The sequence below is a fragment of the Hyaena hyaena genome, unplaced genomic scaffold (assembly GCF_003009895.1).
Source record: "Hyaena hyaena isolate Hyena2069 unplaced genomic scaffold, ASM300989v1 scaffold_579, whole genome shotgun sequence".
Classification (NCBI taxonomy): Eukaryota; Metazoa; Chordata; class Mammalia; order Carnivora; family Hyaenidae; genus Hyaena; species Hyaena hyaena.
Window position 1 is genome coordinate 785,857 of NW_024081207.1, and position 27,391 is coordinate 813,247.

At 40.8% G+C, this 27,391-nt stretch overlaps 1 protein-coding gene across 14 annotated transcripts in view; it reads right to left on the bottom strand.

Moving 5' to 3' along the window:
- DZANK1 (double zinc ribbon and ankyrin repeat domains 1) overlaps positions 1–27,391 on the bottom strand; it is an 82,209-nt gene that overhangs the window by 20,592 nt on the left and 34,226 nt on the right. For 9 of the 14 annotated variants that reach the window (XR_005532533.1, XM_039256541.1, XM_039256548.1 and 6 more), the window contains 5 exons: positions 26,715–26,828; positions 20,706–20,798; positions 3,758–3,883; positions 2,762–2,926; positions 1,249–1,456 (listed from right to left, as the gene is read on the bottom strand). Coding sequence is in view for 13 of the 14 variants with exons in the window: in XM_039256541.1 (XP_039112472.1) it covers positions 1,249–1,456; positions 2,762–2,926; positions 3,758–3,883; positions 20,706–20,798; positions 26,715–26,828 (706 nt within the window). In the remaining variant the exon portion in view is untranslated. The remainder of the gene's footprint in view (positions 1–1,248; positions 1,457–2,761; positions 2,927–3,757; positions 3,884–20,705; positions 20,799–26,714; positions 26,829–27,391) is intronic. The other 5 variants (XM_039256549.1, XM_039256545.1, XM_039256547.1 and 2 more) reach the window with 2 other exon arrangements.

The window sequence follows — 27,391 nt, forward strand, 5'->3', positions numbered from 1 at the left end:
TCTCCCTTTCTCTCTGTCCCTCCCTCACTTGCACTCTCTCTCTCTCAAAAAATAAATAATAAACATTAAAACAACAACAAAAACAACAACAACAGAAAGTAGATTTGTGGTTGCCAGGCACTTGGGTGAGATGTGAGCAGTGATTGCAAAAAAGAATATCAGGTCTACTTTTAGGGTGATGAAAATGTTCTGGAGATAAAGAGTGGTAATGCTTCTATACTGCTGCTAATGTACTCTCGCTGAATTGTACACTAAAATGGTCCAATGGTGAATTTTAGAATGGTAAAAAGAGAGAGATAATGGCAGATAGCAATAATGGCACAGACTAACAACATTTCTACCATAATAGTAGCAATCCATATGTATTATTTGATTTACAGACTAGATGACAGAGCTATGAGTGAAAACATCAGAGTATTAAAAGTTTAAGGATGAGCTCTAATACAAAGGAAAATTACCTAAAGAAAAACAATGGGATTTACTTTTATTGATTGATTGATTGATTGATTGATTTACTTACTTACTTATTTATAATGTTTATTTGAGAGACAGAGCACAAGTGGGGAGGGGCAGAGAGAGAGGGAGACACAGAATTCGAAGCAGGCTGCAGGCTCTGAGCTGTCAGTACAGAGCCCAATGCGGGGTTCAAACCCACAAACTGTGAGATCATGATCTGAGCTAAAGTCAGATGCTTAACAGACTGAGCCATCCTAGTGCCCCATTTACTTTTTTTTTAATTAATTAATTTATTTTGAGAGAAAGACAGAGAGAGAACCAGTGGGGGAGGGCAGAGAGAGAGGGGGACAAAGGATCCAAAGTGGGCTCTGAGCTGACAGCAGAGGGCCTGATATGGGGCTCAAAGTCACAAACCATGCCATCGTGACCTGAGCCAAAGTTGGATGCTTAACACTGAGCCACCCAGGTGCCCCAGTTCTTTCTTTTTAATGTTTATTTATTTTTGAGAGAGGTTGGGGGGTGGGGCAGAGAGAAAGGGAGACAGAAGATCTGAAGCTGGCTCTGTGCCAACAAAACAGCAGAAAGCCTGATGCGGGGCTTGAACTCACAAACCATGAGATCATGACCTGAGCTGAAGTAGGACGTCATAACCGACTGAGCCACCCAGGGATTTACTCACCCCAAAGGGATTTACTTATGTACAGAAATAAATCTAGAGGAATAAAAAATGCACTTTTCTTTCAGAGAAAGAGGGAATTCCCTCCTGACAAGAAAGTGTGCCTTTTCCCTCACCTCTTCCTGGGCTGACGGCTGTGAGCAGAGGCTTATGGTCACTCATTTTCTCATGCCTCTGCTTTTGAGAAGCCATTTCCAGTTCCTTTTTGGCTAGTAGTGCACCAGATGGGTAGAACAGGCCAGTAGTCTGTGTGCCCACATCCTTCTGAGTCCCAGCCTCAGGTCTGAGCAAAGGAACATTTAGGGGCTGCCAGGCAGATCGGGGCTATGAGCAAGGCAGAAAACATAAAATACTAGAATATAATTTCATTAATTCTTCATATTACTTATAGTAAAGAATTCTAATCAGAAGTAAAAATGTCTCCAAGAAACTGTACTCTGAACCTAAAAGAGGTTTTCAGCCCACCTTCCTTGGTCTGTCTCTCCCAACAACTCTCAGCCTGATCCATAAAGCCAGCCTCTTCTGCTTGGCCATTTACTATATCAAATTCAACAAATCAACTGAACTGATATTCCCTGTCTTGCTGCCCAAGGCCTGAAACAAATCTATCCTCTCAGTTCTACAATCCAATGGAGTTACTACTCATCCACATGCAAGTACTGGGCACCAGTATTTTCTCTGAGACATTCCTGCATCTGGACACGGGAACTTGCAAGGACCATCATGTAAGGTTGTGTAGGTTGTGTACTGCACAGCATCACTGCATCTAACAGGCTAACATTCACATGGTGAGCATCGTAAATTTGCATATTTATTAGGACAGTTTTTCTGGTAAGTGGAAGAAAATGTCTAACAAAATTAGTATATTACAATCAGTTTCCAGCAGATGGCAGTCTAGTGTCTTGAAGAAAGAACCCTTGGTCTCATAGGTGTCATATGGGCTACTGACACTCCCAGGATGCATAAGTGGCAGTCTGGGTTACAAAGGCCATGAACTCCCTAAAAGGGAATGCAAAGTTGCCGACTGCATGTGCATTCTAAGAACTATCAGTCTTCAAATTCTTCTAATGTAGAGCTAAGAAGAAATCTGAAAAGTCTTCACATAGCTTAGAGAAATTCATAAAAGGTTAATATCAAGCTGGTTAGAGATTAAGTTCTTCTGAAAAGAACCCTGTAAGATATTCCTTAAACTATGTGCAGTTGTTTTAAATGTTACAAGTGATTTCATAAACCTGATATAAGTTTTCTAAAATATAAAAGAGCAGGAGCAAAGTTCCTAGTATGCTACATAAGCAGTTCACGAGAAGGACATTCTGTCTCACATATTTTAAAAACCCACTTCTCCCTCATGACATTATATCAAATTACATTATTTATATTAGTCTTGCAAATGCAATTAGAGCTCAATCTACTACAAATAAACACTTAGATCTTTGACTGCAGAAGAAATCACTTGAGTGTTTAAAACCTAAATTGACTGAATTTACTTACACACCTAGTTGAAAACCCACATGAAAAGTCTACATGTTTGGCTCTCTTTCCCCGGGTTGATCCCCAAGGTAGAGTACACAAAGTCAGAGTCCTGGGCTGTTCCCCAGGCACGAGCTCTTATTACAGTGAAGGCCTCACCTCAACAAAAGGGCCAAGTTGTCCAGCAGCGAGAGCCAGGCTGTTGTCCATGCTAAATCTTGCCGAGGACTTCACATAAATACCACAGGAGCCACAGAATCGGGCAGATGGGTGATTGCTGGCCCCACATTTAGGGCAAATTGAGCAGCAGGCAGAAATGCCCGGCTAGAGGATAGAAAACATTTTTACATCTTCATAAATATTAGAGTCACAATTTTCCCATGTAAATTAGTCTCATACCACACAATCTCTGGCCATCAAATTAACATATGCCCATACCCTTGACCCTGCAAGTCTGCCTTCTAGAATTTGTCCTACAGCTGAACAATTGCACAAAGGAAGTATATTTAAGACCATTCCCTGTGGGATTGTGGTTTTAGGGAAAATAACTGGAAATAATCTAAATGTCCAGCAAAAGGGGATAGCCTCAATATATCATGGTACATACAGATAGTGGTGTATTATGGAGCCACTGAATAAGGGGCTATAAATATGTTGTTGGGTGAAAAGAACTGAGTCAGCGTTCATATTAAACTACCAGTTTACTTATGAACACACTGAATGGCTCAAGAACACTCAGACACTAGGTAACGGTGACTGCTTCTGGGGACAGGCTCTATAGGCGTGGGATGAGAAGGGAGACTAACCCTTCACACAAAACCTTTTGTATTATTTACATGCAACACTTATTTGAAGAAATGACTCTTGAGTGTTTTATTAGAAACGTAAGCAGACAATACATAAAAGAAATACCAATAGTCAATTAATGAGTGAAAAAGTTTAACCTCAAAGAAATGCAGAGTAAAACGGCAATGACAGAGCTTTCTCAATTTAAGGGAATGAATTATCTCTGTCTCCAGAGTCTTAGGTAACTAGGTACTAGTATTCAAATCCCAAGAAGTGATTTCGGTAAGGCAGGGGAAGAGGAGGAGCCTGGGCCTCTTCCCAGGGTGGTGGTGAGGCCTCGCACCAGGAAGCTCAGATTTAAATACCCACCGTGGCTCCACACCAGTCACAGAAGCAAGCTTCCCGGCGATTCCTGCGACCACACTTGGAGCAGGAAATGGTCTCCCCTTTCTGAGTGGGCGGAGGAGGGGCTTTATCTCCACTGCGCATGAGCTGCTGAACATAATGGCATTTATCAATAGGCAGATCAATACTAGATTCTGCATTCCCCCTCTGAATCCAGGGGAAAAAAAAACCCAGATCAATGCAAACACTGGAAATAAGGTATTTTTGTCCCAAAGAATAAAACTATGATGAGCTTCACTAATTAGCAAATTAGTACAAAGAGGACACATTCCTTCATAGCAAGTACATGAAACTGGTGGCTCGTGAATCTTGACATTCCTCAGTATTTTTAATACCAAATGTGGTAAGCCTACTCCTGATTTACAATGACATCATTTATAAAGAAAGAATGTATGGGGCACTTGGGTGGCTCAGTCAGTCCAACTCTTGATTTCAGCTCAGGTCATAATCTCACCGTTTGTGAGATCAAGCCCCACATTGGGGTCTGCACTGACAGAAGGGAGCCTTCTTGGGATTCTCTCCCTCCCTCTCTGCCCCTCCCCATAACTCACGTGCACTCTCTCTCTCCCTCTCTCAAAATAAATAAGCATTAAAAAAAAAAAAGAATGTGGGGTGGCTGAGTGACTCAGTCACTTACATGTCCAACTTCAGCTCAAATCATGATCTCACAGTTTGTGAGTTCGAGCCCTGCATCTGGCTCTGTACTGACAGCTCAGAGCCTGGAGCCTGTTTCAAATTCTGTCTCCCTCTCTCTCTCTGCCCCTCCCCCACTCTTGTGTGCGCAAGACATTTAAATAAATAAATATTTTTAAAAAGAATGTAAGCAGGGGCGCCCGGGTGGCTCAGGAGATTAAGGGCCCGACTGCGGCTCAGGTCATGATCTCACGCCCGCAGGTTCGAGCCCCGCGTCGGGCACTGTGCTGACGGCTCAGAGCCTGGATCCTGCTCTGTTTCTGTGTCTCCCTCTCTCTCTGCCCCTCCCCCACTCTGTCTCTGTCTCAAAAAAAAAAAAAAAAAAGAATGTAAGCAAACGCATGTTACCGAAGGTATCACAATTGAGGTTTATCTTCTATCTTTTAGGGCTTTGGTTTCCATCTGGGAATGTGAATTTATTTTCCACCCCTGACACATGAAAAGAATTATTTTATTTCAAGGAGAGAGAGAGAATTGTTTCATGAGAATTTCTGAAACTTTGTTAGGTAGACCTGGATGAGAATCTTTGCTCCTGCTACTTATTTATTGACTAGTATGAGATTTTCTCATCAGACAAATGAGGATGATAGTATTCATCACTGCTACGTGATCACCTGCCAAGTGCAGGCACCCTGCTGAGCACTGGCCCAGTAGTCTCCCATCAAACCACACAACAGATCTGTCATGTGGGTGCTATATTGTCCCCTGTGTTTTACAGAGGTTGGCGACTGAGACACAGAGAAGGTGAGAGTTGATCCTAGGCCATCTGATTGTAAAGCCTGACCTTTATCCATGTCTCCATGCGGTCTTTTCACGGGTCTGTAGGCGGGGTTCAGGTGGTTAACGACGATTAAGTATGGAGGGATGCTTGGCACAGGGTGAGGCTCCATGTCAGCTTCCCTCCCTTCTCTTGCTTTCCACTAGATCTTAATTTCTTTAAGAGAAAGGCATACTTCACATTTTTTCCTCACTAAGGCAGCACCTTGTACCTTGGCACATATAAGTCATTCAGTTACTGAATGAGTGAATCAATGAACAACTGATTCAATTGATAACTGCCACCTGTTCCATGTACAAAATTAAGAATGTGCACACTAGGGGAGACATTTTCTAAAGGATGTTTTTTCTCCAAGATAAATATTTTAGTTAACTTTATTTGCACGCTTATATCCTGTTTTACTTCAGGTACTGTTCTATTATGCTAAAACAGACAACTATCTAGAAAGAGGTCTCATTAGCCCTCAGTATCCACAGAGACTGAGAATGAAGATCTCTCTTTGCATACGCTTACCCTTACCCTATTTCTGTGCAATTAGCAAGAGACTCCTTGGAACAAATCAAAAGAGAAACCCTTTACACACTTTTGCTTCAGACTCAAATTTCAATTTATCCCACTACTACAACAGGGTTTTGATATAACACTTGTTGACCTGGGTTTCTAAATATAGTCTTCAGTGGGTGTCTGGGTGGTTCAGTCAGATAAGCATCTGACTCTTGATTTTGGCTCCGATCATGATCTCATAGTTCACGAGATTAAGCCCAGAGTCAGGCTCTGCACTGACAGCACGGAGCCTGCTTGTGATTCTCTCCTTTCCTCTCTCAACTTTCCTCTCTCCTTCCCAGCACATCCTCTCTCTCTCTCTCTCTCAACAAATAAATAAACATAAAAAAGAAATATAAAGTCTTCAGACCTTTTATTTAAATGCATCTACCAAAAAATGCATCTAGGGGGTGCCTGGGTGGCTCAATACGTTAAGTGTTTGACTTTGGCTCAGGTCATGATCTCATGGTCTCTGAGTTTGAGCCCCGCATCAGGCTCTGTGCTAATGGCTCATAGCCTGGAGCCCGTTTCGGATTCCATGTATCTCTCTCTCTCTATCCCTTCCCTGCTCGTGTTCTTTCTCTCTCTCAAAAGTAAACATAAAAAAAAAATTTTTAATGCATCTACTGTTCAGGTGGATATTTTCCTATTATTTTATTCCATCCATATTAATGCTGCTTAACAAAGAAAAGACATAAGCTATCAGAATGAATACACATTATTACTTTTATAGCATTTCAATGACATATACCCTCATTGTGACATCCAAACTCTGATATACCTTTCAAATAGAAATCAAATTTTGAAAACAAATTCAATTCTGCTATTGTTCCTGGAACAGTTTTGCTGATGTGAGACCCAGAAACAACTACATCACTGACAGGTAATAAAATCAATTTAAATTATTTTACTATTTATGTAAAAAGTTCGGATTATCTGAGAAGATGGATTTTTTTGCTTGACAATTTACTTAAATTTATCAGCAAGATCCCTCCAAGAATTGCAAAGCACCACTGTCTTCTTTTTTTATGCTTTCTTAATCTCGCTATTTTTCTCTCTGGTGTCTTGGAAAATTGCAAAGTGTGATTTCATGATGAGAGCATGACATAAAATCTGGAACCATGCTCAGTTAGAGGAATAAAAAAACATCAACAAAAGAGGGGCGCATGGGTGGCTCAGTCAGTTAGGTGTCTGACTTCGGCTCAGGTCATAATCTCGCAGTTGGGTTCAAGCCCTGCGTCGGGCTCTATGCTGACAATTCAGAGCCCAGAGCCTGCTTCGGATTCTGTGTCACCCTCTCTTTCTGCCCCTCCCATGCTCACACTCTGTCTCTGTCTCTCTCAAAAATAAATAAACACTAAAAAAATTTTTTTTAAATCAACAAAGAGTAAAATTGTATCAGATTTGATTTGAGAATAGATGGGTTTTCTTATTCAATTTGCCAGTTCATTAGCATATTTTTTTAGGAAAAAAAAAGCCACACCACATATTATGTAACATAAATCATCTTAAAAAAACAAAACAAAACAAAACACCAAACTGGGGCGCCTGGGTGGCTCAGTCGGTTAACCATCCAACTTTGCTCAGGTCATGACCTCGCAGTTTGTGGGGTCAAGCCCCGAGTCAGGCTCTGTGTTGACAGGGCAGAGCCTGGAGCCCACTTTGAATTCTGTGTCTCCCTCTCTCTCTGCCCCTCCTCTACCCAGATTGTCTCTCTTTCTCTCTCAAAAATAAATAAACATTAAAAAATATTTTAAAAATATATAAATAAAAACTTTTTAAAACCCAAACCTATGCAGATTTTCCTTTTGGTAATGACAGAATAAGACCATACCAAATAACTCCCAACCAGAAAACTATCAAATCTTCTCATAATTCCTGAAGGCATTGGAGAATGAACAGAAGCAGACAGACTCTTGTAGCAAGTGCACACAAGGAGGAGGGGAGTTATACAAAATTAGTTTCCTTTGAGCCTGGGGCTAAAATGCTGCATGTGAAATGGTAAGGATAGGGCATAATTCTGGCTAGGAGAACGAGAAAACTGAGACTGTGAAGTCTTTGGTTACTGAAGAGGCAAGGAGATCCCAGAAAGAAAAGAAACAGACTGGGAGACACGAAGGCGGAGAAGTAGGGAGCTCCATACATTGCACTTGCCCCCATCTCTCAAACCGAGAAGGCCTGAAGCCATAGGAACCCTTACAGAATCCAGGAGTTTGGGAGGAAAAGGAAACAGAGTCCTCTGAGAAAATAACCTTATAGCATGAGTGCCAACTGGGGAAGATAAAAATAGGCCAGGACCTGGAGACAATGGAGGGTGGGGAGGGAGCCCCCTTTGCGGAGAGCCGCAGTGAGTACAGGGGAAAAGAAAGAGAGGCTGAAACTGCTCAAGGAACTGTCCCTGTCCCTGGAGAAGAGAAAAACCTCATCTCGGGACAGCGTGATCCAGTTTCCAGCTGGGCAGCTGACTCTGAGCTGGACACCATGGTCCCAGGTGACTCCAGGAGAAACCTCTCCTTTGCTCGCCAGCTCCACCCGGAGGGGAAGTAGCGCGCCTGAAGCCGCTCCGCCGCTCTTCTAGCTTGGCTCTATCCACAGTGGAGAGGCGGCCAGCTTGAAACTGCCCAGAGGGACTTGGCCTGCGGGTTTATATTTCGGGTGGTATCAATGGGACGGGCGTACTAAGATCTGGAAACAAGGCATGGGTTGGGACATAGAGCAAGGCCCACCTTGGCTACACCTGCGGCACAGGGAGATCGGACCCAAAAGGGTGAGTTGCAATGTGTGGTTCAAGAAGGAACTGGGCCGCCGCCATTTTTCTCCCCATAACCACCAAGGGGGGACCTCAAGGAGCATCCTGCAGGATGCAGTGGAGGCTAAGACCTGCCTACACCAAACCACGCCCATCCCTGCTAGAGTTTTTTTTTTTTTTTTAACCGGAGCCTGGGGCAAGACCAACGTGGATGCACTGCCATGATTAATTCTAGATCAATTCTTTCTTTTTTTTTTTTTTTAATGTTTTTTATTTATTTCTAGGAGAGAGAGAGAGACACACACACACAGCGTGAGCAGGGGAAGGTCAGAGAGAGAGGGAGTCACAGACTGAAACAGGGTCCAGGCTCCGAGCTGGCAGTCAGCGCAGAGCCCGACGCGAGGCTCGAACCCACGAACCGCGAGATCATGACCTGAGCGAAAGTCGGACCCTCAACCGACTAAGCCACCCGGGCGCCCCTAGATCAATTCTTTCTATTCACATATATTTTCCCTTGTCTCATTTGTATCTCTCCCCTCTGCTGGACTGGGCACATTGGTCATTGGTTTGCTTAAACAGTCACATTTAATCCATTCTCTAGATGTATATTCTATACTTCCACTGCTACCTTTCTCTCTCTCTCTTTGGAGTAATCAGACTAGTATCTCTGAGTAACATTATCCTCATTTGTTTCTCTTCACCTCTTACCATATTCTCCTCTTTCTCTATCTGAATTAAGCCTCTTAGTCTTTCTGCTTCATTATTGTCCAATTTCGCTTCCTCCCCGCCCTGTTATTTCTTTTTGTATGTGCTCTTCCATCAGCACTGCATACACCCTGCTCTTTATTTGTAGCTGGGAATTCTGGTTTTATGCTTTTAGACTGTCCTTTGTCTTTGGGGTGTTTTTCTTTTTCCTTTTCTTTTCTTCTTTTTTATTTTTTTATTTTTATTATTTGTTTTTTCTCCTTCTTTTCTTTTTTTCCCTTTTTTTTCTTTTTCCCTTTCAGTTTGCGTGTTTGCTGGATTTGTCTGTTTGTGTGCCTTTGTTCCCTGTGTGTTTATCTGTTTTCTTTACCAGGACTACCTCAAAAAACAAGCCAAAGCACACATGGTGGAGAGTCACAAATGCCACTACGAGTAGGGAACTAAAATAACCAAAGTTTCAACAAGAGAAACCAAGACACACCATTCAAAGAACACTTCCTGAATGGTCAGGCCCTGGACAGTCAAAAAGCCTTCTTCAATACAGCAGTACTTGCAGGTGAAGAGTGCATAACAAGCTTTTAAAAACTAACAAGAGACAGAAAGCTAGCCAAAATGATGAAACGGAAGAACTCTCCTCTAAAGAAATTCCAGGAAGAAATGACAGCTAAAGAACTTCTCAAAACAGATATAAGCAACATAACTGAGTAAGAATTTATAACAATAGTCATAAAATTAATCACTGGGCTTCAAAAAGGCTTGGAAGACATCAGAGAAACTACTGCTACAGAGACTATGGAGCTTAAAAATAGTTGTGATGAATTAAAAAAATGCTACAAATGGGATGCATAATAAAATGGAAGTGTCCAATGCACAGACTGAAGAGGCAGAAAGGACAATAGGTGAATTAGAGGACACAATTATAGAAAAAGAGGAAACTGAGAAAAAGAGAGATAAACTGATCCAGGAACGTGAAAGGAAGAGTTTGAGAGCTCAGTGATCCAATCAAACAAAAACAATATCTGTATCATAGGAATTCCAGAAGAGGAAGAAAGAGGCACTGAAGGAGTCCTTGAACAAATTTTAGCAGAGAACTTCCCCAATCTAGGGAAGGAAACAAACATTGAAATCCAAGAGGCACAGAAACTCCCCTTAGATGTAACTTGAATCCATCTTCTGCACAACATATCAGAGTGAAACTGGAAAAATATAAGGAAGGACAAAGGGTCCTAACATAAAAGGAAAACCTATCAGAGTGGTTGCAGACCTATCTACTGAAACTTGGCACGCTAGAAAGGCATAGCAGGAAATCTTCAATGTAATGAACAGAAAAAAATAGCAGCTAAGAATCATCTATCCATCAAGACTGTCATTCAGAATACAGGAGTATCAAAGTCATTCCAAATAAACAAAAATTGAAAGAATTCGTCACCACTAATCCACCCCTACAAGAAATCCTGGGGGGGACTCTCTGATGGAAATGTTGCAAGGAATGCAAGGTACCAGAGACACCACCACAAGCATGAATCCCACAAAGGACACGATGACTCTAAACCCATATTTTTCAATAATAACACTGAATGTAAATGGACTAAATGCTCCAATCAAAAGACAAAGGGTAGCAGAATGGATAAAAAAAGTCCAAAATCCATGTATTTGCTGTATATAAGAAACTCATTTTAGACCTGAGGACACCTTCAGATTGAAAGCAAAGAGATGGAGAAATATATATCATGCTACTGGAAGTCAAAAGAGAGCTGCAGTAGTTATACTTATATCAGACAAACTGGATTTTAAAGTAAAAGCAGTAACAAGGGATGAAGAAGGGCATTATATAATAATTACAGGGTCTATCCATCAGGAAGAGCTAATAATAATAAATGTCTATGCACCAAATACGGAGCACCCAAATACGTAAAACAATCAAAATCAGAAACAATCTTATGGATAAGAATGTGCTAATAGCAGGGACTCTAATACTCCACTTACAGCAATGGATAGATCAACTAGACAGAAAATCACTAAGGAAAAAATGGACTTGAATGACACATTGGACCAGGTGGATTTGACAGATATATTTAGAATTCTACATCCTGAGGCCATGGAATTCACTTTCTTCTCAAGTGCGCATGGCACATTCCCCAAGAAGATCACATACTGGGACATACAGCAGCCCTCAATAAATACAAAAGAACTGAGATCATACCATGCACACTTTCAGATCACACTGCTATGAAACTTGAAATCAATCACAGGAAGAAGTATGCAAAACCTCAAAAAACATGGAGGTGAAATAACACCCTATGAAAGAATAAATGGGCCAATCAGGCAATTAGAGAAGAAATTTAAAAATATATGGAAACAAATGAAAATGAAAATACTACCATCAAAACTCAATGTGATTCGTCAAAAGCAGTCCTAAGAGGAAAGTACATTGCACTCCAGGCCTATTTCAAGAAATTAGAGAAAGCGCAAGTGCAAAATCTAACAACACACCTAAAGGAACTAGAGGGAGAGCAACAAAGCATCCCAAACCCAGTAGGAGAAAAGAAATAATAAAAATCAGGGCAGAAATAAACAATATAGAATCCAAAAAAAACAGTTGAACAGATCAATGAATCCAAGAGTTGGTTTTCTGAAAAAATAAACAAAATTGACAAACCTCTAACCAGGCTTTTTGAAAAGAAAAGAGAAAGCACCCAAATAGGCAAAATCATGAATGAAAATGGACTTATTAAAACCAATTCCTCAGAAATACAAGCAACTATCAGGGAATACTATGAAAAATTATATGCCAACGAACTGGACAACTTAGAAGAAATGGACAAATTCCTAAACACACACTCACTACCAATATTCACATGGGAAGAGATAGAATATCTGAACAGACCCATAACTAGTGAAGAAATTGAATCAGTTATCAAAAATCTCTGAACAAATAAGAGCCCTGGGCCAGATGGCTTCCCTGGGGAATTCTACCAGATTTAAAACAGAGTTAATACCCATTCTTCTCAAGCTATTCCAAAAATAGAAATGGAAAGAAAATTTCCAGACTCATTCTACGAAGCCAGCATTACTTTGATTCCCAAGCCAGACAGAGACCCAGCAAATAAAGAAAACTATAGGCCAATATCCTTGATGAATATGGATGCAAAAATTCTCAACAAGATATTTGCAAATCGAATGCAACAGCACATAAAAAGAATTATCCACCATGATCAAGTGGGATTCATTCCTGAGTAACAAGGCTGGATCAATATTAACAAATCAATCAAAGTGATACATCACATAAACAAAAGAAAAGATAAAAACCATAAGATCCTGTCAATAGATGCAGAAAAAGCATTTGACAAAATACAGCATCTCTTCTTAATAAAGACTCTCGAGAAAGTTGGGATAGAAGGAACTTACTTAAACATCATAAAAGGCATCTGTGAGAAGCCCTCAGCTAACATCATCCTCAATGGGGAAAAACTGAGAGCTTTCCCCCTGAGATCAGGAACACAACAGGGATGTCTACTCTCACCACTGTTGTTTAACATAGTGCTGGAAGTCCTAGCATCAGCAATCAGATAACAAAAGGAAATAAAGGGCATCAGAATTGGTAAAGAGGAAGTCAACTTTCACTTTTCACAGACAACATGATACTCTACATAGAAAACCCGACAGACTCCACCGGAAGCCTACTAGAACTGATCCATCAATTCAGCAAAGTTGCAGTATATAAAATCAACGTACAGAAATCGGTTGCATTTTTATACACCAATAATGAAGCAACAGAAAGAGAAATCAAGAAACTTATCCCATTCACAACTGCACACACAAAAAAACAACCCATAAAATACTTAGGAATAAACCTAACCAAAGATATAGGAGGTCTGTACGATGAAAACTATAGAAAACTTATGAAGGAAATTGAAGAAGACATAAAGAAATGGAAAAACATTCTATGCTCATGGGTTGGAAAAATAAATACTGTTAAAATGTCATTACTACCCAAAGCAATCTACACATTCAATGCAATCCCAATCAAAATTGCACCAGCATTCTTCTCAAAACTAGAACAAACTATCCTAAAATTTGTATGGAACCATACAAGACCCCGAATAGATAAAGTAATATTGAAGAAGAAAACCAAAACAGGACACATCACCATCCCAGACTTTAGCCTCTACTACAAAGCTGTCATCATCAAGACAGTATGGTATTGGCACAAAAACAGACACATAGACCAATGGATTAGAATAGAGAACTCAGAATTGGACTCACAAATGTATGGCCAACTAATCTTTGACAAAGCGGGAAAGAGTATCCAATGGAAAAGAGACAGCCTCTTTAACAGATGGTGCTGGGAGAACTGGACAACAACATGCAGAAGAATAAAACTGGATCATTTTCTCACACCATACACAAAAATAAACTCAAAATGGGTAAAGGATCTGAACGTGAGACAGGAAACCATCAAAACTCTAGAGGAGAAAGCAAGAAACAACCTCCTTGACCTGAACTGCAGCAATTTCTTACTTGACACATCCCCAAAGGCAAGGGAATCAAGAGCAAAAATGAACTATTGGGATCTCATCAAGATTAAAAGCTTCTGTACGGCAAAGGAAACAATCCATAAAACTAATAGGCAACTAACAGAATGGGAAAAGATAGTTGCAAATGACATATCAGATAAAGGGCTAGTATCCAAAATCTATAAGGAACTCACCAAACCCCACACCCAAAAAACAAACAACCCAGTAAAGAGATGGGCAGATCAAATGAACAGACACTTCTCCAAAGAGGACATCCAGATGGCCAACAGACACATGAAACGAGCTCAGTGTCCCTCCTCATCAGGGAAATACAAATCAAAACCACACTGAGATACCACCTCACGCCAGTCAGAGTGGCAAAAATGAACAAATCATGAGACTATAGATGCTGGTGAGGATGTGGAGAAATGGGCCCCCTTCTACACTGTTGGTGGGAATGTAAACTGGTGCAGCCCCTCTGGAAAACAGTGTGAAGGTTCCCCAAAAAATTAACAGTAGAACTCCCCTATGACCCAGCAATAGCACTGCTAGGAATTTACCCAAGAGATACAGGAGTGCTGATGCATAGGGGCACATGNGACTATAGATGCTGGTGAGGATGTGGAGAAATGGGCACCCTCCTACACTGTTGGTGGGAATGTAAACTGGTGCAGCCCCTCTGGAAAACAGTGTGAAGTTTCCCCAAAAAATTAACAGTAGAACTCCCCTATGACCCAGCAATAGCACTGCTAGGAATTTACCCAGGAGATACAGGAGTGCTGATGCATAGGGGCACATGGACCCCAATGTTCATAGCAGCACTCTCAACAATAGCCAAACCATGGAAAGAGCTTAAGTGTCCACCAACTGACGAAAAGATCAAGAAGATGTGGTTTATCTATACAATGGAACACTACGTGGCAATGAGAAAGAATGAAATCTGGCCATGGGTAGCAACATGGATGGAATTGGAGGGTGTTATCCTGAGCAAAATAAGTCAGGCAGAGGATAGATACCATATGTTTGCACATATAGGTGGATTAGGAGGAACATAACAGAGGACCATCAGGGAGAAAGAGGGCAAAAAATAGTTGGGGGGAGGGAGGGAGGCAAACCATGAGAGACTCTTGAATGATGAGAACAAACTGAGGGCTATTGGGAGGGAGAGTTGAAGGGGGTAATGGGCATGGGGGAGGGCATTTGTGGGGATGAGCACTAGGTGTTAAATGGAAACCAACTTGACAATAAACTATTTAAGAAAAAAAATTCAGTATAACTTTCTAATGGAAAATAAATAAATAAATAAATAAATAAATGAAACAGCGAATGGATCCCCAAATTCTGTACTCATCTCTTAGTGACCCCTGAAAGATGCAGGCACAGAATACTCAAAGCAGGCCAGGTAAAGACCAAATATCTAAACGGAAACCAGACTTTCTGCTCCCCTACCGCTAAAAAACCCCAGTTTTCTTGGTTGTTGGTATGCTAAGGAATTTTAGATTTAACTTGGCATTATACGTGTTAGGTTGTGGAACTTCTGGATTCTGTTACTAGTGTCCAATGAGTGCTGGGATTGTTGTTTGCTTTGCCCTGCTCAGCTTTGCTTTGCATTAGCAGGTAATAATATATCTGGTTTGGGGTATATCTGGTTTGGGGAATGCATTGCCTGGAATGAACTAGAACTAATGCCTCTCAAAAGAAAAGAAAATCAATTTAGTCCAATCCTAGGGTAAATCAGATATTGGAACTAGGAAAAAGAATTTAAAAAATATATTCTTCCCATAATAAAGAAAATGTTAGGAAATCTTAGGAGAAAAATAGAAACAATGGAAAGGGAAACAAATATTGTGAAGCAGAAAAACACCATATTTGAAATAAAATATTTACTGCATATACTTAGTAGCTAAAAGGAGATGGTAAAGGAAAAAGTAAGTGAACCTAAAGACAGATCAGTAGGAATTATGCAGTGTAGGGGCACCTGGGTGGTTCAGTCAGTTCGGTGTCCAACTCTTTGATTTTGGCTCAGGTCATGATCTCACAGTTCATGAGTCTGAGACCCATGTTGGGCTCCATGCTACATGTAGAGGCTGTTTGAGACTCTCTCTCTCCCTTTCTCTCTCTGCCTCTCTCTTGCTTGCTCTCTCTCTCTCTCCCAGAAATAAATAAAATAAGTATTTTTAGGGAAAGAAATTATAGGGGCATCTGAGTGGCTTAGTCTGTGAAGTGTCCGACTTCAGCTCAGGTCATGATCTCATGGTTTGTGAATTTGAGCCCCACATTGGGCTCTCTGCTGTCAGTTGTCAGCACAGAGCCTGCTTTGGATCCTCTGTTGCCCTCTCTCTGCCCCTCCTCTGCTTGCACTCTCCCAAAAATAAATAAATATTAAAAAAAAATCGGGCACCTGGGTGGCTCAGTCAGCTAAACATCCAACTTTGGCCCAGGTCATGATATCATGGATCGTGGGTTTGAGCCCCGTGTTGGGCTCTGTGCTGACACGAGCCAGCTTCAGATTCTGTGTTTCCCTCACTCTCTGCCCTTTCCCTGCTCACACCATCTCTCTCTCTCTCTCTCTCAAAATATAAACATTAAAAAAAGTTTTAAAAAGAAATTATACAATGTAAAGAAAAGGAAAAAAAAGTTCAGGACCAAACTTTAGTATTTCAAGGACATCTCAAATGAGTTTACTAGATGAGGGTACAATAGCTCCCATTCATGCTACCACAGCAAGAATCAAGAATTCTGAAAGTTGAAACAATTACTTCTTTAGATACATAACAATTAAAGCATGTCAGAAAGTGCAAAAAAGGAGGCATTCAGCAGAGCAAAAACAAGCAACAGGTTGATTGTCCTAACAGAAAGGTAGAGAAACTCATTCTGGAGCTCAGTCCCAGGAATTAGAGCTGTCTTAGGCAGAGAGATGTCCAAACATGAGTTCTGATGGACTCTTATTACAATTAGTCAAAGGCAAGCTCAAAAAAACTGAGGTTTACTTTTCCTCATCACTGTAGTTGGCTCTTGAAACAACAAAGAGAACCTCTGGTTATTTCTCACATGTAAGCTGAGCAAGAACTCACTGACAGGACTTAGTCAGTGATTCTGACCCTAGGCTGACATCTCTGGGCCTGAGCTCTGAGCTCCTTGAGCAGGACAGCCTGGAACTGCTCCTGTACTAGCATCTCCACAATTTGCTCCTTTGGTGCATACTGGGTCTCAGCCACTGTCTAGCAAGCTCCTGGAGATGTTGAAAGACATCCCTGGGCCCAGCTGCATCCTCATGGTGGAATTTCCTGAATGTCTGCCTAGACGCTGCAGCGTTGGGAGGATTCCTTTGGGGCACGGTCTCATGGTCTTCGACAGAGTCTTCACAGAGGCTCTCTGGTTGAACTTAGACCTGGGGAGTTGATATTAGGACAGTTTCTGCTCCTCAGTCATCATCTCTTTTGACGGTGTCTTTATTTTATCATTCTAGACTGATTTCTTTGAGTCTCTAGGTACCCTTCAGTCTCCTTTCTGGGACTCTGGAAAGGGATATCTCAGACTCTGGCAAAGGTACCACAACAGAGGGTTGGGGAGAACCGGAGTGGAGGTGACTGGCGACCCGACTGGAAGCCTGAAACCCACTCCGAGAACAGGAAACCAACTACCTGGCACAGAGATCTGTAGCCCGCCACTGGAAGCACACAAGAAAAAAATTTTTTTAATGAACAAAACCTCAGTGATTGTATCAAACAATTCAACAGATGAATATATGGCATCCAGGAAGGAGAGGAGAAGGGGAAGAGAGGAACTAGGAGAGAATTATGGGAGAATTCCCTGGAGCCTCACAGGGAGCACAGCACTGCCAACAGCACTTGGATTGGGGACCTCTGCCCTCTAAAGCTGTGAGACAATAAACCTCTGTTGCTCTAAGCCCCTCAGTTTGTGGCAGTTTGTTTTGCCAGCCCCAGGAACCATTAATACACCTCCATTCAATGCTAACCATGTCCAAAAGAGTTTGTTGTCTATCATTTTGGGGTACAGTATTCTAGAAACATCAATTAAGTCAAAGTGGATGGTTGCACAGATCTTAACTGCCTTTGCTGACCTGTGTCTAGCTCTTCTAGAAAATGCTCTGAAAGGGGAATTAAAACCTGCAACTAAATTCTGAAATTGTTTGCTTCTGTCTTTAATTCTGACAAGTTTTTATCACATATTTTGGTAGACACATAAACATTTTTGATTGTTATGTCTTCCTGATGAGTTTAACTTTTATTGTTATAAAATATCTCTTTATCTCTCATAATATATTTTTTCTTGAAACTTGTTTTCTCCTATATTGATAGAGTCGTTCCAATCCTCTTGTGTATACTGTTTACATGGATTTTTTTTTTTTTTTTACAATATATTTACTTTTAGTCTACATAGTTAGGTCTTACCTGTGGCTTGCATAGACTTGTTTTACTTTTTTTTCTTTTGGCATGGAGCCCAACGCGGGGCTTGAACTCATGACCCTGAGGTGAAGACCTGAGCAGAGGTCAACAGTCAGATGCTTAACCAACTGAACCACCCAGGAGCCCCTGTTTTTTCTTTTTTAGAAATCCATGGTGACAATCGCTATCTTCTAATGAAATGTTTAGTCCATAAAATGTATTGATATGTCTTCGTTTTGACTTACCATTTTATTATTTGATTTCTACTTTTCCCATTTATTTTGTTTTCTTTGTTCCTGCTTTCCTGCTTTTGGGGGGGGGGCGGTAATTTGAATACTTTTTAGAATTATATTTAAATTTTCCCATTTGCTTTTTAGCTGTATTTCTTAGCATTCTTTTTGAGTAGTTGTCCTAATGATTAAAATATAGATTTTTAAGTGTATTTATTTATTTTTGAGAGAGACAAGAGTGCAAGCAGGGGAGGGGCAGAGAGAGAGGGAGAATCTCAAGCAGGTCCTGGGCTGTCAGCACAGAGCCCAATGTACGTACGGTTCATACTTATGAATCGTGAGATCATGATCTAAGTTGGATGCTTAACTGACTGATTCACCTAGGTGCCCATAAAACATAGATCTTTATGGGGCACCTAGGTGGCTCAGTCAGTCAAGCATCTGACTTCAGCTCAGGTCATGATCTCACAGTTTATTGGTTTGAGCCCTGCACTGGGCTCTGTGCTGACAGCTCAGAGCCTGGAGCCTGCTTCAAATTCTTCATCTCCTTCTCTCTCTGCCTCGCCCCTGCTCACGCTCTCTTTCTCCCAAAAGTAAACATTCAAACAATTTTAAAAAATAGATCTTCACCTTTTTACAGTCTAATTATTACTGCACCTAATCAGGTAAAATACAGAAATCTTAAAACATTTTGGTTCATATCCCTCTCCTTCCATCCTATGTTATAGTTCTATATATGTCTACATCTATATACATTACAAACCCTATGAGAATCATCACACATCTATCCAATTTCCAAAGGAATCTGGGATGAGAACAAACCCCCTACTCAAAGATATATATAATGGCCCCAAGGAAGCAAGTTTTTTCTTCTAAGTCAGCTAGTAAATGCCAGCTTCTTTTTGGACTTGTTAGGCCAGGGCAAGAGTCACCTGTCACCTGGAAGTCTTTTTTTGTTTGTGTTTTTGGCTTAAAACAATAGATTTATTTGTACACAGTCTGTAGACTAAGGTGTTAGTAGAGTCATGCTCCCTCAGAAGACTGTGGAGGGGAGAGGGAGTCCATCCCAGGCCTCTCCTAGCTTCTGGTGGTTGCAAACCTTCCTTGGCATGCCTTGACTTACAGCTGCTTCACTCTAATCTCTTCCTTGGCCTTCTCTTCACATGGCCTTCTCTCTGTGTGTTTTTAGTGTCTTCATATGACCTTCTTATAAGTACACCAGTCTTTGGATTTAGGGCCCACCTCTAATCCAGTCTGACCTCATTTTTTTAAAATACAATTTATTGTCAAATTGGCTAACATACCGTGTGTAACGTATGCTCTTGGTTTTTAGGTAGATTCCCATGGTTCATCACTTACATACCACACTCAATGCTCATCCCAACAAATGCCCTCCTCAATGCCTATCACTCATATTCCCTTCTCCCCCACACCCCCATCCACTCTCAGTTTGTTCTCTGTATTTAAGAGTCTGTTATGGTTTGCCTGCCTCCTTCTCTGTTTGAAACTATTTTTCCCCCACCCTTTCCCCACGGCCTTCTGTTAAGTTTCTCAAGATCCACATTAGAGTGAAAACATACGATATCAGTCCTTCTCTGACTGACTTATTTCACTCAGCATAATACCTTCCAATTCCATCCACATTGCTGCAAATGGCATGATTTCATTCTTTCTTATTGCCAAGTAGTATTCCATTGTATGTATAAACTACATCTTCTTTATCCATTCATCAGTTGATGGACACTCAGGCTCTTTCCATAATTTCACTATTGTTGAAAGCATGAAAGTCATTTTTAAAGCCTCCTCTTTATAGGAAACATTTTAGAAACGTAAAACCAATCACCTAAACTGAACCCATTCACTGTATTTAAGTTGTACATACTCCTATTCCTTCACTTTGAATACTCAAAATAGGCTGGTAGAAAATCCAGAAATGGGTACCCACCATGTTTTCAATTCAAAAAATAGCATGGTGCAGTCAATAAAGACATACTTCTGTCTTTGAATGACTTAAAAGTGGCTACTGCCTGCCTTCCATGCAAAGTTACTAAATGAAATTGTAAGAAATTGTTGATTTTATTGAATCCCCCTGAAGTTAAGACTTTGAAAACCGTTTTGTTTTGGTGAATATATAAAGTCTTCTCCACATTTAGACATATTGCTTTCAGGTGTCTCTCTCCACCCTCTCTCACTTCTTCCCTCCTCTACAGATTGTATTTCTTTATTTTTCTTAACACTGGACATTTAGCAGCCGCTAAGTATAGGACTGGCTCATACAGTCAGCCTACCTCCTGTGATGATGGCAGGGCCCCCTCACAGGTGACACAGTATTTCAGGTGAGCTGGATTCCCTGTGCCACAGGTGCGGCAGATTATTTTCTCCTTGAAAACAAAGAATAAGAAATACATGTTCCTCTGAGAAAACATCCATGCAAAGAAATCATTGAGCAGTCTTTTCAGTCAATCAGACAACTACTGACTTTTTTTTTTTTTTTTTTTTTTTTTTACCACTCAGACACTACAGGATTGGTTTAGGAAGTATGACAACATAAATAGTGTCAGAAATTTGAAAATAATTTTAAAAGAAACAAAACCCAAAATGAACAAACTGAAAAGGAGTGTTCATTTGGCCTTAGGAAAGCAAAATTTTGCACTGATTATGGGTCAGTTTTTTGAGGTTTTTTTCCCCAGTGTGGAAAACGAGATTGTTGGCTCTCCATCTCATGGCGTGAACAACAAACAGAAAAGCCCAAGACTAGCAAAAGCTGATCTATGTGTTTACCAGCAATCTAGCTCTTAGGGCACCCAGGTGGCTCAGTTGGTTAAGTGTCTGACTCTTGACAACAGCTCAGATCATGATCTCACAGTTTGTGGGTTCAAGCCCTGCATCAAGCTCCACACTGACAGCACAGAGCCTGCTTGGGATTCTCTCTCCCTCTCTCTGCCCCTCCCATGCTCTCTCTCTTTCTCTCTCTAAAAATAAACTTTAAAAAAATTACATGTACTCTAGTTCTTGGACTGGGGCTTACTCCATAGGAATTCATGTTAATGAATTTAGGTTTGCTCTGTATTTTCTCAGAAATGGAAGAATGAAAAGTCTCTTAGAAAATAAATGGCAAGGGGGCACCTAGGTGGCTCATTTGGTTAAGCGTCCAACTTTGGCTCAGGTCATGATCTCATGGTTCAAGTTCTACCTTGAACTTTGTACTAGCAGCTCAGAGCCTGAAGCCTGCTTCAGATTCTGTGTCTCCCTCTCCCACTTGCGCTCTGTCTCCCTCTGTCTCTCAAAAATGAATAAACGTTAAAAAAAAGAAAGAAAGAAAAAAGAAAATAATGGTAAGGGCAACTTTCTGAGTCAGGAAACTGAGGATAAGTTGCAATGCAGGAAAAGGAAGGGATGGAGGGAGAGAGAGAGAGAAAGAAGGAAGGAAGGAAGGAAGGAAAGAAAGAAGGAAGGAAGGTAGAAAGAAATAGAGAAAGAGAAAAAAGAAAAAGAGAGAGGGAGGGAGGGAGGAAGAAAGAAAGGAAGAAGGGAGAAAAGAAGGAAAGAAAGGAAAAGAAAAGAAAGATTAAAATAGTCTAACTAGACTTCAGCTATAAGAGGTTTGCTAACAGCTGTTCAGTCACTGGACCATTCTGCACTATTAGGATACTATTCCCTTCAATTATCAATGACCAGTGATACTCAAATGTTCCTTTCTACCCCAATATTGACATTTCCCAGCTGTTCCGAAATTGATACCATGTGTTCTGAAGCTCTACAGGTAAAGAAGACCATCAAGAGAAAGAAAGTCCAACTCCCAAGGTTTTAGTTCCAATGCCACTAGGAAGGCTATGAAGTCCCTGGCCTTTCCAAGGCTGGCGAATTCCATTCTAGTAGAAGATTCCAAGTTCTTGCAATTCAAAGAACTCCTAACGTGCAAATGGGCGGCCGACTGCTATTCAAAATAGTAGAGGATCACAGACTTGCTCTCAGTGGATCCTGACACTCCCTGGATCCAGCATTTTTCAAAGCTGCTTGAAATCTCTGTGGCATAATCTACAATTGCCAGAGCTTTTCTGTGAGATTTAAGGCTGTAATCTTCCTGAAGACGTTGCCTCAAAAAAGATCTGGTGACACTTGTTGAGAAGTGAATCAAATTTCCTGTCCCTGTGTTAAAAAGATACTAAGATCAAACAAAAATAACATAGCTGTTTGCTGCAGGAAATCTTCTGGAAAGACTGCAAATCAGTAAAACTCCTTACTTATCAAGTCCAACAGCTTTCCTCAAGAACCTCACCTTGCAGGGGACACAATTGAAAATTAGTATATCCTCACATTGTTAACACTTCTGTGTGTTCAAGTGCACGTGCGCAAGTGTCCTGGAAACACCAGTATCTACTCTCTTAGAAAATTTCTACTATACAGAGGTGGATATATTAATTAGTTTGACTGTAGTAATCATTTCACTATGTATATGTAAATTAAAACATCAACACCTTAAATATATTAAAGTTTTATTTAAATAAACTATTTTTAAAATTAGCATGTTATTAACTTTGCCCTGTCCAAACTAACTCTGCCCTATCCCAACCCTGGCTTGCAAAACTCCCTTTAAATTTTTTAAAAAAATATTTTAGTTTTTATTTACTTATTTTGTTTTGAGAGAGAGCGCGTGAACAGGGGAGAAGCAGAGAAAGAGAGAGAGAATCCCAAGCAATCACCCAAGTGCAGCACTAAAATCCCATAAACACCTTCCCCTGCCTTCTCCATTCTGAGACACTACCAAGACAAAGTGCCAGTCTACCTTACTGTATCAGGTCCAATAAACATAGCCTTCTTGGTCAATAGGTGTTTCTAATGGCTTTGGCAGTGGCTTCTTGACACCATGTCATGGCTCCCTTCCTTGAAGAGCAGTGATCATAACCCACAGATAGAAATAATTTTACATCATAATCACTACACTCATAGATGTCCACAGGGGTGACCTGAGATTGAGGCCACTATCAGAGGACCTTAATGAAGATGCTAAACATCTATGATGAGGGTCTTTTTTAAAAAAAGTCAAACTTCATCTGCCAGGTCATCCACAGCATTTGCAATGTGTCTAGTTGAAAGGTTCTAAGCAATTTGGTGGACTCAAGTTAGTTACTGGGGTAAATTTTTCCTCACAAAGTAGTTGGGAGACAAGAACAATTTTTTAATCTCCTAGATGATAGGCTTTGACAAAATGAAGTGAGGAAGAATGAAGTAGGCCATGGCAAACTTCATCTCCAAGTGGATCTTGTAAAAGATGCCAAGTTAAAGTTCTGCTTGATGCAGAGCTGTGGTTACACTGGCTTCAGCCTCAAATCATTATGTGAGAGGTGGGGGTCTTATAAGGAGGTAACTACCCCAGTCACGTGAATCATCAGACCCTTTTCAGTAATAATTTCAAGAGGATTCCTGCCCTAGGCCTCTTAGATTTTAGGAACCCAATATGACTGGAGACCTGGAGGTATGCTATATATTGCTAGTTAGAGTCCAAAGAAAACATGATCTCTTGGTAAAGGAGAGCTCATGTATTCTGGTGAAATGGAAGACCCTCAAATTAATTTTCAAGTTTAGAAACTGACCAGTGGGATACACTTTTTTAAAAACCAAAACAAGGGGCATCTTGGTGGCTCAATCAGTTGAGCATTTTACTCTTGATTTCAGCTCAGGTCATGATCCCAAGGTTGTGAGATTAAGCTCCATGCCAGGCTCTGCACTGAGCGTGGAGCCTGCTTAAGATTCAGTCTCTCTCTCTCTCTCTCTCTCTCTCTCTTTCTCTGACCCTTCCCACCTATAAAGTAATAAATAAATAAATAAATAACAAAACAAAACCAAATCTAAAATCTAAATGTGCAAATATATATGCATATATTCCTGTGCATCCTAAAAAATACATAGAAGGGTATTCTATATATATATATATATATCTGATAGAACAAAATTTCTCAGCACTGACATGGCCTTTAAATGAACATAAGATCAGTCCATAGCAGTGGACTGTGAGCAGGAAGAGGATGGATGGTGCTTTGTGCACTATGGGGAATGAGATGGAGTACACAAAAATAACAGGCCCTGCTGGTGCCTTGGGGAAGGTAAGGCTGTTGGCTTCTGTGAACAACGGGAATTTCCACTGACCTCAGAGGTTGCTCTCTGGGCGAAAATGTTATCTAAAAATCTACTGCCCTTGTAACATTTGGGAAAGCTACTGGGATGCAGATTCTTAGCCTAGGGTTTCCAAACAGGTGTCCTTCTGTGAGTAGAGGCAGCAATACTGATTGGCCATAAAAATCAGGAATTTCCCTTTAAGAGCAGATGTTATAGTGAAAAAAGTCTCTCTAGAGAATCAAATCTCATTAAATCCTATTCTTGTTTTCAACCCTTTAGCGTGCACTCGAAGAAATCTGAGCTGCTAAGTACGGTAACGAAGGTGCCATCTTGCACATCCCACAGCACCCCCAGCATTTCTGCAGCTCAGCAAAACCAAACCTTTCACAGAGTTTTGAAGCATACCCTGCAGTTTCCAGTCTCTGGACATCTTCCTAGAATGCCCTCCCCCCACCTCCACCTCACACATATACCACAAGCCACTTTTCTTTGTCTTAGCTCTTCCCCATCTGGCAAATGCTTATGCCTCCCACCATATCCATCAGATGACACTCCCTCTTAAAAGCTAACCCTGGCCCCAGCCCCTGATAAGAGTTAGTGAATTCTCCCTCTGTGTCCCCACCCACTCACCCACCACGACTGCCACTTCCATGGCTGCAAGTGTGGGCAGGCATAGGGGCATTGGGTCCAGGGATCAGAGTCCAGGGAATGTTGGGTGCAGAGGCGCAGAGAGTGGCCCAGGAAGCGGCATGCTGAGGAAAAGGCGCATCAAAGGTGTCTCTGAAAAATGCCCTCGGTGTGTGAGCGTTCACACCAGAGGTGCCAGGCAGAACTTAGAGAAATTGCTGAGAAGTTTCACAGCTGCACCATAGTGAGGGATGCCAACAGCCTCAGAGTAGGCCCGAATGCCTGTGACCCTGGGAGGACTAGCCTGGAGACCACTCCTTCCTCAGACCCCCTACCCTCAATCTTTCCTATTCAAGGGACCCTAAAGCAAGTATCTACTGACTCTAATGCCCCAGTCTCTTACCACTCCTGCTCCATTCACCAAAAAAATTATTAAATTTTCATTTCCCTGACCTTGGCCCAACCAGTTCTTCAATGCCTCATTTCTGAAGGTTTGCACCGCTTAGAATACTTAAAAACCTTTCAGAGTGAAGGGGAGCTTGGAGATGGAAGAAAAAGTAGACTTGCCTTTTTTTGTTTGCCCGTACGAAAATTCACAAAGTGACTTTAGGAGTGTTACAGTTCCAATTGTACATTAAATCTATCCATTTCCCTTATTACTAAAAATTCTTACATTTTTATGGCTCAAATCCTCTTTATTAAATCTATTTTATTCTCTAGTGATATTTACTTGAGATTAAAGAGGAGGAATGAATGGGACTGTAAATTGAAAAATGGAGAAAAGATACAGTTGTATATTTAGTGATTCTACCAAAAATATTTCCATGGTATGACATTGTCTAGCAAAGGCTTCTGAATATATATGATGATAATATTTAACATTTTCTTTTTTTATTCTTAATTTTTTCATCCATATGACTGATTATAATTATTCTTTTCTATATAACATGGACCCATAAACAAATAAAGCAAATAAAAGCATAAAGCAGTTTTAAGGACATGAGTAAAAGTGCTTAATTCCAATATTAATTGCAATGTTCAAGTTTAAATATATAAACTAAAAAATTGTCTAAGTCAGGGTGCCTGGATGGCCTCATTGGTTAAGCAACCGGCTCTTGATTTTGGCTCAAGGTCATGATCTCATGGTTTCTGAATTCAGACCCTGCATTGGGCTCCACGCTGACAGTGTGGAGTCTGCTTGGGAATTTCTCTCTTTGCCCCTCCCCCCACCTCAAAATCAATAGAAAAACGTAAAAAAAATTCTTAAAAAATTGTCTGAGTCAAAAAAAAAAATTGTCTGAGTCAGCTGTATGCATTTTATCCTTCAAATCCATGTTCAGGAAATGTGCTTCTTTGTATCACTCTTACATTATAAATCCTATCAGCAGGTAAAACTCTTGGTCAGCATGCCTTCTCAACAATTAGAATGGATTTTGTTCACAGATATTAGTTTATCAACTGTTCACCAACTCCACCAGCTGAAGATATTTCACTGCCTACATATCACTTTCTACACATTTTATTCATGTTTTTACAGAATCACGTTTCATTACCTTCAAGCGCAGGCTGGCCTGTGGCTGCAGCTGTAGAGTAAGAGAGGCCTCACACACTACACAGATGGGAGTGTTCATGGGCACCATGTTTCCACACTCTGCACATAAGCTCATCTGCACAAAGAAAGAGGTTTGTCTTAGAATGCAAAAACCGAAGGTATAAGTAGATCTTGGAATATAAGATTTAATTTGCTTTGGTAAAAAATGTTTTAAAATAATTACCTTTATTCTTATTTTTTTCTTTGTGAGTAAAAAGAAGTTTATTGTGGAAAACAAGGTTGTGAAAAACAGAAAAGAAAAAATATCTTTGGGACGCCTGAATGGCTCAGTCAGACAGGTGTCCGACTCTTGATCTTGGCTCAGGTCATGATCTTGTGGTTTATGAGTTTGAGCCCCACGTCAGGCTCTGTGATGACAGTGCAGAGCCTACTTGGGATTCTGTCTCTCCCTCTCTCTCTGTCCCTCCCTCACTCATGTGCATGCGTTCTTTCTCTCTTAAAAGAAACAAACTTAAAAACAATTTTTAAAAGAAAAATATCTTTCTTTCTTAAGTTTATTTATTTTGAGAAAGAGACAGAGTGCAAGCAGGAGAGGGCAGAGAGACAGAGTGAGAGAGAATCCCAACCAGGCTTCACATGGTCAGTGCAGAGCCTGATGCAGGGTTCAAACCCACGAAT